Here is a 13,917-nt window from a genome sequence, read left to right as displayed (position 1 = left end):
GGTACTCGTGGTACTTCCTGTACATGGGAGGATCTGATCACAACCAGAACGAGCAGAGGGAAGGGTGAGTGCAGAAAGTCAAGGGAAGAGATAATGTGAGAGCGGGCCATGAGTTTCCTGGCCATAAAAGCAAGGATGAATTTTTCCACCATGGAAAGGGCCCAGACTAAGATGGACACCCAACCTTACAATTCCTGCTGCTGCTGGGAGAGAAAGGGAAGAACTACTAGTCGAGGATGGGGTCCAAGTGTGCAGCCAGCATTCGGCATACAGCATGGCTTTTGAGGGCTCTTGCATCAGAAGAGGTAGCTGGGGGCTGCATCGTCACCGCTGGCATTCCGCTGTCCTAAGCAACTGCCTACTTTGCCAAAGCCCAGGGACAGTCCTGAGTGACACAATGGATGGCTGCCCGTGAGCAATAGAGAAAGAACACCTTTTTTTAAGCATCATGCACTTGAAAATCACCTCAATCTTTTTTATGCTACCAAACCAGTTTGGGATTTTGTCTGAAAAATTCAGAACCATTCATAAGGGCAAGTGAGAACATCTTGCTGGATGCGATAGCAATTCTAAAGATTTAAAATAAAAAAGGAAAGCCCAAAAGGGCAGGTCTTGTCCCAGAAGTTTTGAAGGAAGACGGGAGGAGACAGCTGAGGTGAGGGCAAGTTTTCTCAGCCATTTGGGATATTCTTCTCTGCTGGGAGTGTGTGTGCTCATGTTTAAAAGTAGAAGACCTGGGATGAAGACTTCAGCATTAAATAATTTTAAAAAAACCAAATAAGAAGCCCAAACCACCGACCACTTCCGCCCTTTTGGGCCCATCTGGAAAAACATCAACACAATCTTTCCTGACAGATACATCAGAATGACACATTCCTGAAGGAAGGAAGAAATCATCAGCTTGAAAACTTGAAAACCCACCTTCTCCGTCTGTCCTCCATTTTTAAAGCAAGTGCACAGATGAGTCAATAGAGAGGGCAAAGAATCTAATTAAAAGCTTCTGCTGGCATTACAGTTCATCAAGCGGACGTTTGCTTTGCTCTGAAACAGTGATAGTACTGAAGAGTGAAGAGTGAATTTACTAGGAGCCAAAGGCAAAAAGCAGGACAGGTTCTAGGGAACAATTAGCTAGAAAGCAGCAGTGAAAGAGAAAGAAGTTATTAAGCCTGATTTGGCATGGAACATAGATAGAGATGAAAGAGACATCACAGGAGTGGGTGGGGGGTGGGCTTTGACTCCAAAAGAACACACTACCAACACCTGAGCTGATGAAAAATCTCCCCCAAAATAAGAACTGTAGTCCGAGCTGTGTGACAGAATTGTTACAGCTATGGAGAGCTTTTAATATTGGAGACAAAGATGATATCTTGGTTGGTGATGCTGAAGACTATGCAGGGAGGCAGAGTCTGGAGTTTCTTTCAGGATACAGAGCCCAAGGACACAGGACACAGACAGGTCTCCAACTCCACTACAGAAGAGAAGCTGATGCACCGGCAGTTTTTTCCCCAGCATCATGGGTACCAGCAAAAGCAGTATCACCTGCGCAGCAGCCCCTCAGAGCAACAGAGGAGCAGCAGAATAACTTTCAGACGTAGTCCTGCCAACTCTGTGGGTCATCTACCTTCTAAAGGACTCTGAAAACCATTCCCTCCACACCTTTCCTTCCTGCCCCTATGCTGTTCCAGCTTCTTCATGACTTCTGCAAAACCAGGCTCTTTCCAGATTTTATCAGCACTATCTCAACAAATCAGTGTCACCCTGGACATCATGATGCTTCCCTTCATTGCCAATAGCACCCTCTGAAGCCCAAATGCACTTGACTGTGAGGATGGGGGCAGAGTGGGCTCCACCACTCCTGCGTGACAATCTCAGGTTTCACATGCTGGGAGCAAGCTGGTATCTCTCCACAGCCAAAAGGGATGGAACAAGCCAAGAACCACACTGTGAACCAAAGCTGTGCCGTGAGCAGCCTAAGGCATGTGCCAAGACACAGGCACCTCAATAACTGATAGATCTGACATAACATGCAGGGAGATGGAATTAATGGTGGCTCCCCGCCAGCTGCTGCCGAGCGAATGTCATTTCAGAAGACTGGGTGGTACCGTCTCGGGGATCTTTTCACTCTCGTGCCGCAGCAGAGGCCAGGTTTAGTCATTGAGCTGTCTGCTGTAGGTGTGTCTCAAAACCACTCTCTCAGCACTTCCGGAGACACCACCAGGAAGTCTGTACACCTACATGCTGCTCTCCACGTGATGTCAGGCACAGCATGGTGTCACACCTTGACACCCACAGTCACCTTCCAAAACAAGGCTGGCAGTAAAAAAAAGCTGATTAAAGTCTCTGAGGAAGAAGGAGGTGATCTACAGCTTTCTCTTCATCCATCTGCAAGAGCATGAAATGTCTGCTCCTGCAAGGTGTTCCTCAGCTTCCACTTAGATACCTTAGGAAGGTGTCCACCAAGCCCTTCCCTATCACAAATGCGCACCAGTCATAGTCCTTTTTTATTGATAAAATTTCTAAAATTTGCTCTTGCTCAGAAGAACAAGATCATTCATTTCAGATTTCTGCACCAGTAACATGCCTCTAACATGCAATCATGAAGTTAGCCTGAAAAGAAATCGCTGTTTTCTTCTAGCATAACTACCATACATCTTCAGCTTTATTCACTGACATTCCAGCCCTAGTTGAGTTTGGGGTTGGGGTGAGGGTAACAGTGGCTACCACTTAAAGTGAGGATTTGTGGGTTTTATTAGGTTAAGGAGAGTTCTTCAGAAAGAAAGAACCCAAAGGGCAGGAGTTTGCTTAACACTGGGCCTCTGTTTAGATGCCCGAGTTTACAAGCAGGGCTCTGAGGGACTCTTTCACACAGTAGAAAGAAACTGGCACCTCCAGAAGGTAACTCAGCACAAGTGGCTGCTTGTCTGCACGGAAAAACTAGTGTCATTGTCTCCAGAGCCAGATGCTTCTAAATTCAGCTCCTAAGTACAGCTGAATTAGGCCATGTCACTACCTTAAATATCATAGCACACCTTCGCGCAACACTGGCCACTTACGCTCTAGCAGAAAAACTATCTGAAGCATAAATGCACTGTTTGCACAGTGATGTTGGAGGGGACAGTAAGCCAGCCAGACCTCTTAACCACGAGCAAGTAGGCCATGCAGGTAAGAGAGAATAAAGCACAGGGAACCCTTGCATAGAGGCAGGAGCTGAGGCAAAGAGAAGTGAGAGCTGGTTTATACCAATGGCTATTTTGCAGCTCCCATAGGGACTCAGAAGGGGAGACATTGTCAAAAACAGAACTGCAAAGAAGAAACCAGGTCCCGTAGGGGCAAGCACATCCTTCCTCTTACTTCCTTCTGAGACAGCAATACACAGAAGCCAGCAAGCGGTGTTCAAATATCAGCTTCATCCAGTGCTCAGGAAGCAAACAGGCACATTAGGCCAGGCAGGAGGGAGGCAGCTCCCCAGCAACAGGATTCTGCAGTTGCAAAGCTGAAGTGGCATAATAGGCACAAGAACCCCCATGTTCATCCTAGTTGCTGCTCTGTCCATTTGCAGCACTCAAACAAAAGCTAATCCCTCTGAAAAACATGAGTGAAAGTGGAGGACAAAAGCAGAAGCTTTTGTTGCTGGAAGTTTGAACAAGACAGCAGGATGTGCAGCTACCCTACAGCTGGGATGTACTGGCTAGACAAGGCGAGTGCATGTACTCAGCGATGCTCTCTAACAGGAAGAATGTGTGTCTCAAACAGTTTTGCTGAAACAAAGCCTTTAATCAGCCAGGAGAAATAAACAGTTGCAGCCCAGATGCATTTCTTAACTCCTCTTTACCACTTGTTTAATTTTACACAGGCAATATCCTTCTGCTCTTTGTAAGAAGAGGGCGTCTGCCCAGCATTGCTTCCCTGTGCCCACAGCCCTTCCACAAAATTTCAAGAGTAGACTTTCTGTCCCTTCAACAAACTAGCTCTTTACAGCTATGCTTAGGACACAGCACTACATAAATTCAGCATCACAACTGATGCTGCCGCAGACGAGAAGTACTTTTTTTGGCTAAGACATTAAAAGGCTGTTAAAGAAACCTGTTAAAGAAACAGCTGATAAGATTTTGATATGCATGCAAAGCAAACAAGTGTACAAATACTCTCTCTCAAATTTCCAAAAGATTCTAGGTCACATCCCTCCACTGCATCTTCAAAAAAGGAAAGAGTTGCCACGATTAAAGCCTACAGCTCACCCTGTCTAGGCACTCTTTACCCTACAATAAGCCAAACCGCTAGATTCTGATGTTGAGAGCAGCAGACTGAAAATCCTGCTGCAGCTCAACTGGAACTAGCTGTACCTTTAACATAAGGTGAATGCCAGAGGCTTGATGCAATGCACCGATGTTATGTTGACAGTCAATTCAAGTCACCGTGCAACACTTTTGCCTGTTGGGCTTTCAGTACACCCCAGATTTCAACGCTGACAGTTTGTGACTGTTTTCTGGAATTCAGACAGGGGAGGTGCAAATACAAATAACACTGTTCAAACTATTTCTATTTCTTCTCTACTTGCAGGATGGAAATGGCTTATGTCAAATTTGGCAAAGGAGAGAGGTGAAAAACAGTGTCCGGACCACATACTGCTACTGCCTTTGCTGCCAGCATCTCTAAAGAGAGCCTAGACACCCCACTAATACCAATTCAGACACCTTTACTCCTAGGATATGGAGAGAGACCACCAAGCCACCCACAGTCCAACACTGCCACACGCATTAAACGATGCAAGGCTGACCTATACCTGCAGTAAGCTGTGACAAGATCACTTAAGACAATGACAAGGAAGTGTTTTCCAGAGTCCCTTTGTGAACTCTTCAAATCACGACATACCTGTCCAAGTAGTTGACAATGTTGGGATTTTTGTTTTCCCTCATCACAAGGATTTCATTAATAATCAGTTCTTTTTTGGGCTGCTGCTGCAAATTCATCTGTTTGATTGCAACCTGCAGTAAAGAAAGACCAAGTAAAGCATTATTACAGGAGTCCCCTCGAAACCTGCCAGTACCAGTGTTGACTATTTTAGTCCCACATTCACGTGAAGCGGGAAAGCACTTTTTCAGCACAGGATGCTCAGACATTTAGTAACTCTGCGAGTTCCTGCAGCCAGTCCATTTCCACACATGCTGGAGGATCCTTGATGCCAAAAAGGACAAAGGGAATTAATATTTTCATACTGGACCTTTATGTCACAGTCGGACATAATCCATCTCCATCTACAACTTCTTGGTAACACAAGATCCCCTAGTATGGACTGATATATCAAAACCTTTTTATTTCCTAAAAGATTCTTATTAATTTTATTCTGGATTGGATGTTTCTGGAAGTTTTTTGGTGGCTTTTTTTTTCACTCTCATGTAAATCTGTGCTTCTAGATATCTACAGTGGGGCGGCCATGCATGGTAGTAAATAATGTAGCCTAAGCTTAGCACTTCAAGGTGGTAATTCTGTTTCTTTCTGTCACAGCAAGACCTAGGGGAAAGAAGCACCAGCATTTAGAGAAAAGGCTGAAAATAAGTGAATTGGATTCAGCTTTTTCCCCAGTCATAACTGAAGGGAAATAGGGACAGATTCATCAGCTGTGGCCCTTTGGCATAGCAGTTTTCTGCTTGTACTCTGCACGTATACGTGCAAAAAACAGGAGGATATAACATGTTTTTAACTCTTATGTTCAACTCTTCACACTACCGGTACTTCATGAGAGCACCTGGCCCTCAGACAAGCCTTCAAATCAACAAGACTACTCAGCACAGCAGGAGGCAGAAACACTTCCACAGCCTTTGCAACCAAAGTGTATTTGGTACAATATTTAGGCAAAGGGAATGAAATTAATTATGCCTTTACAAAACTGCTACTTGCAGAGAAAGAGGCCTAGGCGAATGGAGGACAGCCAGTAACTCCAGCTCACAAAAGCAAGGATTAAAAGAAACAAGCCACAGAGTGCCAAAATAGATGGATACAATTAGCATTTTGATAGTATAGCAGGGGAGACTATAGAAAAATGCCAGTACATGAGAAGGCAAGAACAGACACCATGCTGTTTTTCCACAGCATTCATGAAGGCTGCCAAACAGTACTTAAAGAAGACAAAAACAAAACCCCCATGCTGCTCTTTGCACAAGACCAGAGAGGAGAATGAAAGATGAAGAAGAGAGGGAAGGCATTTGATGCAGATAAAGAAATCCCAGACCAATACTGAGGGAGCTTCAGAGAGGTCCCTGTACTTCCTCACTCTTGTTCCAAGGTAGACCCATGGCCCAAGTGCATACGGGGGCATTTTCGTTATCTATGACTGTCCCATGCATTAGGGTACAAAATAAACAGCTGTAGTTATGCTAGATAGCCATCATCAGTGAAAATCTTCAGTATTTTTAACCCTGGGAGCTGCCCAAGGCTCCTGTATAGTGCAAAATAAAGGAGTTTCCTTCCAGTGCTTCCAAAATGTGTTGCTGTTCACCTAGCTCCTGAGCTCGAAGGATTGTTCACAGAAAGGAATAGGTCAACAGCATGCCAAGGTTACAGCAACCCCAAAGGCAAATTCAAAAATCCAAGGCCCAATGACACTAATGTAACGGGAATGATTTAAAAGTCTGCTGTAACATAAAGGTTCAAATATTCACATGGGAGTCACTGAAGGGGTCCAGAAAGAAAGCAGAAAACCATCAAAGGAGTTCCTCCTCCTATAAAATTTCTCATTGCTTCAAAAGAAATGCAATGCCCTTTCCTTAGAGGCTGCAATTAAACTGTATTAATTCCTCAGAAACTGGAAAAGGGGGTGAAGGAGTTTCAGCAAAAAGCACAGTTACAAAATGTATTGGTGGATAACCCTGGCATTGTACAAATGCAAAGTAAACACACACTGCTGCAGAATTTCATAAATATATTTGGAATAATGCATACACTTGCCTCTTTAAAAAATCCTCCATCTAGCAATAATGGTTTCCACAGATGCTGTGTATCCATTACTACTAGTGTATTATGCATGTGTGCAGTACGCAGGGCACTTTTCCATATTCAGGAGTGGGGAAAAACAGACACACAGACATTCCTTGTCTCTCAAGGCAAGGGCAGAAAGCAAGTGGGCAAAGGGTGGGAGGGGAACTATTTCTATACAAGTCAACTAGCATAAGTGTAGGAAGCAAAGGAGCAGAGGGCATATAAGAGAGTTGAAATGAGGACAGGCAGGAATCTTGGGGATGAAGAGATAAAATTCTACTGAGGAACCATCCAGTCCAAACATTTGCTTCTAGCCTTTGTGCTCACAGAAACATTCTTCACAAATATGAAATGATTCAGGAATCAAAACTTGGGAAATCATTTTTTCCAGTTCTCTGCTCAGACCACTTGACCATGCCTCATTAGTAAGTAAATAAATACCTCATTAAAAATAAGATGTCATGAACCCCTGAAAGACTGTCTTTATTTTGTATCATTAACTTGAATTTTTAGGACACAATCCAAAATCCACTGCTGTGGTATTCTGGTAGCACTTACCTCCTGTCCTGTAGCTACATCCATTGCTGTGTAAACTGTACCTGAGGCTCTACACAAAAGAGAGAAAAGAAAAAAGAAACACTTATTAGTGCTTCCTAGCAAGACTGAGAGCTTAACACATACCCCTTCTCACTTGTCTCTTTAAGTGCTCTCAGTCCCACTCCTTTTCATGCAATAACTCCAGTAGTAGATATCATCTGAAATATTTCTGAGCCAAGGCTGCTGTTGGAGTAGAAGCCAGAGAATTTATGGGGAACAAAGCTCGTACTAAGGGACGCTATGGTCACCCAAACCCTTGCTGCTAAACCAGCAACTTAGCACAACTTGTAGGACCGTGAGTTGATTCCGTTTAAACTGGCGTGACTGCACTGCCCCGGCTTGCAGACTGCCCAACATGATTACAGAGCACATAGGATCAGCAAAAGTAAACAAATGCAGCGTTTGTAGTGAGGGAAACGGGAGTTTGAGCCTCAGCACACAGAGCTGACAGCAGGCCTCAGTGATTTGCACTGATTTGCCTTACTACAGCCTCTCCCCAACCCCTTCTTTCCCCTTACCCTGCTAAGAGGGGCACAACACCCACGTTGAGGAGAGTTGATTCAGAAAGCAAATCTGTGATTTGAAGATTGGCTTGCATGCTGAAAATAAGCAGTTCCTTCCCTGCTTGCAGCTATATTTAGCAACCTGATCATCTAATGACATATTTTCTTACATTAAAACACAATCACACAAAAAACCCCAGTCCCTGTGACTCAAGACTTTGCCCGGAAAGGGAGAAGAGCTGGGGGAGGGGGTGTGGAACCCACCAAAGCAACCAAAACCCCCCAAAAAAAATACAAAATAAAAAGAAAACAAAAAACCAACCAAACAAAATAAACTCTCCAAAGTGTCACCAACAGTTTTTCCAGCAAACTAACTTAGCCTGGTTTCAGTGCTTCCTTCTTAGCATAAGGAAAGGTATAGGACAGAGGAGTGTATACTAACCCTTGTCCAATCTTCTCAAAACACGTGTACTTCTTTTTTGGATCGCCCACACTCACAATACTTCCTATTAAAAAACCAAGAGGATTTTATAAGAACTTTTTCATACAGCTATAAGAACCAACTGTACCTTAAGAGCAGCCCCATGGCCACAGTGGGCTCTGCTGAGCCTCAGGAACCACTTGCCAGAAATCCAGGGGCAGAAGAACATCAAGGAAGTCTTCAGTTACTTACATGTGAACCAGCTGCAGCATTCCCCTCTCTGGGTATTTCCCCTCAGAAATGGTGGAACACAGACATTAAGCACATTTAATCGTCACTAGCAGCTGGTGACTGCACACTGCTAGGCACAGGATGCACATACGTAGACCTCACACATGTAAATACAATTATTTGCTGGAAACCTGCAACTTAAAGTCACACCCAGCATCAACACACCAGATGACCTAAGATGCCCCTGCACTGCAACGTCCTCCAAATTTGGAGGCCAAGGCCTCATTTATCTTAGAGCCAAAAGTCTGTTGCAAATCTAGCCAAAGATTTCCCTACACCACGACAATATTTCTGGCAGAACAAAAGTATTTACGACGTTTCTGTATCAGCATGACCGTAGCCATTACTGACCCAATGACTGGGTTGCAAGATTCAGGAGGGAAGCCGGAAAGACCCTTCAGAGCCAAATTTCCCCTGGCCTGGGCATTGCTCAGCTGCTCTTCTAGGAACCCAAGAGTCAGCGCAGGTTTTAGCAGCAGTTTCCACATGACTGCAGCATTGCTCTGGTTTTGGAGAGCAACCAGAGGCAATCTCAGCTCATTCTCCCCTAATGTGGCTGTTCAGCCAGAAGAAAGTGTATTACTGCATCCCTCAGAGGGAAAAGCACTTTGCCTGGTGTTCTGCAACACAGGGCAATGAGGGGCCGCACAGGCTCAAGGTGGATTTGCTATCCACGAGGAACACAATGTTTTCTGTATCAGGGCAGGCTGCGTAGATGTGTTGGAGTCCTGCAAGGGGTAAATTGGAGCCGCTGACAAAAGGAGCATCACTGAAACTCAACGCTCCCTGCAAACATTAACTGACATTCATAACACCTCTACGGCAGGCAGGAACACATCCTTTTTAGGCTGAAGAAATCAGAGTCAACAATTCCTAGAGCTCAGCTGGGGGCAAGTCTCCTCTCTAACAGCACCAGGGTGGCTAATAGGATCAAAGGATGCAGAGCCGCGTCTGAGTTGGTGTTCGCAAGTCACTCAAGCTGCCAACATATGGTGCTGCTTTCACAGGGGTCTAGGGCTGAGCCTAAACAGATGTATATTGGCAAAGAAACTGCTCATGGTCATTAGGCCAAGAAATCCAGTAGCAAGTAGAGTAAGAGCAGGCTACTTTCAGACACCACTGGAGAGCAGCCAAACCTGCAGGGTTTAGGGCAGACAGATGTAAAGGAAAGGAATATGGTCCATGTTTGGAGAGGAGGGTGGGAAAAGAAATCTGACTATGTAAAACCCACTGAACAATTACGGAAGCAATGTTGTCTGCCCTGAGGACAAGTATTTCTGGACAAATGTTCATAAACTTTCCCTTGAAGCCTAACACAGGCTACAAGTTCAGACTGCGAGACAGGCAAATGTTTCCCCAAGGCAGTGACAGGACAGAACGCTGCAGCGACAAGAGGCAGTTTCCAGTCTTGTCCTGTTTAATGCTCTCATCTGTAAAATGGGGTAATGTTTCCTACCTCCCAAAGAGTCAGGCGAGGATTCATTAATGTTTGCACCAATGCTGTGTTAATTGCTAAGAGGTGGAGATTTATCAGCTTCCTTTTAACATTTGCACATCTTCAGTATGTGTAAATATATATAAGCTTTAAGATTTTAGTCGGTTTATTCACGTGTCAAAGCAAAACATGAAAAGGTTGCATGTCTTTGCACAGGTACAACCCCCACTGCCCTCAGTGGAAAAACATCAGTTTACAATGCAAACTTCACCACATATTTCTGAGTAGCCCACATCTAGAAGCTGACACCTAACAGTGGCCACTGAACTTCACACACCTCTGTATATTTATAACCAAACCCATCAATGCTAAAGAATCAGTTCAGCACTGAACACCACTTCCTGGAGCAAGCAAGGTGTCAGAAGGTACATCTGCCTCCCACCACTCCTAAGAGTAGCACTTGCACTTCTCTTAATTACAGAAATAAGTGTATTGATATTAGAATAGCACGTTTTTCCTGATGCAGTCACTGCTTGACCTACATGGTCACAAAAATGGCTTGAATCCTTAATTAGCAGTACAAAGGTCCTGCTAATTGAGTGAGTGAAGTTGCTGTTTTGAAACAATGGGTATGAGTTTTCCAATAGCGAGCAGTTCCAGTTAACATGCCATCAATTCAATTTAGGTTTCATTTAGAGGAATGAGGTTCTCAGATGCCATTTTAATTTACTTTTTTAAGTTATACTCTCAGATTAAATGTTCCTTCATCTAACTTCTAGTCTTTGCTTTATAAAATACTGACCTTTAGGGGTATAGCCTCAACCGAGGAGACCAGGCAGACCACAGAGGTGCTAACACAATTTACACCAACTGACAAGCAAGGCACGTATGTAATTAATACAGGATTAGTATTGCAAAGAATCAGAAATGCTCTACCCTGATAAAAACTGGCCTAGGCTGAGATTACCAATCAATTGCACAGACGAACTGGTTCAGCTGTTGGATATGCCACAGCATAACCCCAAAATACCAGGCATTAAAAGAGCACTTGAGCTGAAGGTAGGGACTGTTAAAGACACTAGGACACAACAGAGAGACATGATGAATTTTTCTCAGAAACAACCACTAATTTGGGTTCCCACACTATGTTAAGGCACTTAAAAATAACCAAGTCATTTTACACCATGGTATTATGGAAGGCAAACTTGGGCATGTATTAATTTTCTCTCCATCTTTTAGACACCTTACATCTAATGTTGCAAAATAATCATCCACACTCCAGAGCTACAGGATGCGGAACAATCTCAGGCTTCATAGTTAAGTAGATGTAACTTATTCAGGGCTTGTTTTGCAGAGCCTGAGGATCTGTAACTCCCCAGGGACTTCAGTTGGCATCACAGGTGCTCAGTTTACATTTATGCTTCCTCCTTACATCTGCCCCCAATTTTGGCACACAGTCACAATGCAATGTCTTCAGTAAGGGATCTCAAAATGGGAATGTCAAAACACTGCAGCTTATTAAGATTTTGAGAAATCAACACAGCAGGACCTGGAATTTAACATTTTTTTAAAAAGGACATACTTAATTTTTCCAAGATCTCTTCATCTGACATTTTTGGCTTTTTCTTTTGTTTCTCCATGTTCCTGACCAGCATGTCGGGAGCTGTTGTGCTGTTTTCCGAGGGAGAAGAAATAGGAGAGGTGGCCGCGTCTCTGGTAGGAGGAGGAAGAGGGTCTATCACAGATCGGGTGTATATCTAATTTTGTTGAGAAAAAAAAAACATATTAATACAAGTCAGATGAAGACTTAAACACTTCCATTCACCTTTATTGTTCTTGTTGCTGTCAGGGATGCATTTCTATAGCTACTTTGTTAAAAACTAACGTCGCTAAGCAAGGAATCTCTTGTGTGCCCCCTCAACTAGGCAGGTGATAATACAGAGGTGCTCTGCCAGAAGGAGTGGCTCCCAACTCCTCCCTCATGCTCCCAAGAAGGGCTCAGCACCACGCCATGCAGCATGGATGAGGAGTCACAGTCAAGACCTGACTGTAACTGCAGCGGTGGGGGCTGAAGAAAGTATTTCTGCTCACAGATTTTGTGTGTTCAGGTCGTGGAGCTATCACAGGGGGTGGAGCTGCATCATCTTCATCATCTTCATCTTCAGACACTGAGGGCACTGCAGGGGTCTCAGAAATGGCCTTCACATTCTGCATGTCGTTACACAAATAGCAAAAAATAAAAAAGCAATCACTTGTTATAAACAAAATCACAAACATTGGATTAAGCTCCCAACAGAGACTGCACTGGAGCAAGTGCAGCAAAATAATAATAATCGGAACAGGCTAGCAAGTTACAACATCTGAAAAAGTCGAACCCCAAAGATCCTGGGAAACGGAGGGCCAGTCCAGCACTGCCCGATGCAACTGTTCAGACAGCGCTTGTCTGCGTGATGGCAATCTTCTTCCCAAGGATTCGAGAACCACCTGGGCTCTCTCACTGCCTTCCCAACACCCACACGGCAGACCCAGCAATTCTGGGGACAACATCTGGGTTTGGAAATATCTGTCCCTATTTACGTCGCTTCTTTTGTTTTGCTGCTTGCTTCAAACCCCAATCATGCAGATTGGAGATTTCAGTCTTTAAATGGTTTAATTTGCATCAAAATCTTAATGTTTTCTCTACAAGTTGGGAGGTCAAATTAACATCAGCTTTGGTATTGTGACAGAGAATTAACTAATGAGAGATTTTGGAAGCAGAATCTGGTAAAATCTTTTTAAATCTCTCTTAAAATTGCTTTCTAAAACAAAATTTTATGAAAAATGGGAACAATGATTTTTTTTAAAAAAAGTTTTATAAGTGGCTAAAAGAAGTTATCTGGATTTTTTTGCAATACCGATTAGAAATCCAAGTCACTTTTAACCTTTTAAATTTGAAACTGGATTTGAAGTTCACGGCATCCTTTACACTATAAATATTTCAAAATAAACTTGGCAAGATCCTCAACCCACTAGACCAGTTCTGCTTGTGCATCACCAGTTCCCTAAGAGTGATAGGTGAGAAAGTATAAAGTTCTCTCTGACCGAGGGGGAAAACAACATAGTATTTCACTGAACCTAAAATACATGAAGTCACCAGCACCCTGACCTATAATTGCTAATGTGCACTTGACATAACACAAAAGCTTAGCCTGTTAAAAACAACGAAAAAACCCACCTATGTACTAGGAGTTTCCTGAATATCCCCAAAATTAAAGATTACCCAGTGTCTTCCAAAAACATCAGGCTATCTCAGTAGACTGGTAACTACTGCTTTTATCAGAATTTATTCTAAAATCCAACAGCTTCAGATATTCTAAACTCCTCAGGATTGATGTACAATGACATGTCATAATGAACAATGGTCAAAACCTTCTTTTTGCAGAGAGTCCTAAACAGTCAGATCTGAATACACTGCCTCTGGAAGGGAGCAGAACAAGCCAACTCTAGGTGATGGCATGGAAGTGAGAAAACAAGAGATGATGAAAATTTTTTTTCTTCCACCTCACATGCACATACAAAAATGTATCGTGTCTCCTAACAAAGGAAACAGGAGTGGTGCCTGCCCTGGTAAGGACAGAGTAAAGGTCAAGTAGAGAGGAGGAGAACCTTTTATTTCCCTTTCTGCTGCAGATTAGTTTGGTTAATCAACACTAATC

General features: G+C 43.6%; 1 protein-coding gene across 4 annotated transcripts in view; it reads right to left on the bottom strand.

The window, feature by feature from the left end:
- PAK1 (p21 (RAC1) activated kinase 1) overlaps window positions 1-13,917 on the bottom strand; it is a 78,913-nt gene that overhangs the window by 6,910 nt on the left and 58,086 nt on the right. For all 4 annotated transcript variants that reach the window (XM_054848212.1, XM_054848129.1, XM_054847975.1 and 1 more), the window contains 5 exons: window positions 12,314-12,430; window positions 11,805-11,979; window positions 8,518-8,581; window positions 7,534-7,582; window positions 4,873-4,985 (listed from right to left, as the gene is read on the bottom strand). In XM_054848212.1, coding sequence (XP_054704187.1) covers window positions 4,873-4,985; window positions 7,534-7,582; window positions 8,518-8,581; window positions 11,805-11,979; window positions 12,314-12,430 — 518 coding nt within the window. The remainder of the gene's footprint in view (window positions 1-4,872; window positions 4,986-7,533; window positions 7,583-8,517; window positions 8,582-11,804; window positions 11,980-12,313; window positions 12,431-13,917) is intronic.

Source organism: Grus americana, chromosome 1 (genome assembly GCF_028858705.1).
Source record: "Grus americana isolate bGruAme1 chromosome 1, bGruAme1.mat, whole genome shotgun sequence".
Lineage (NCBI taxonomy): Eukaryota > Metazoa > Chordata > Aves > Gruiformes > Gruidae > Grus > Grus americana.
This window is presented reverse-complemented; position numbering and strand designations above follow the sequence as displayed.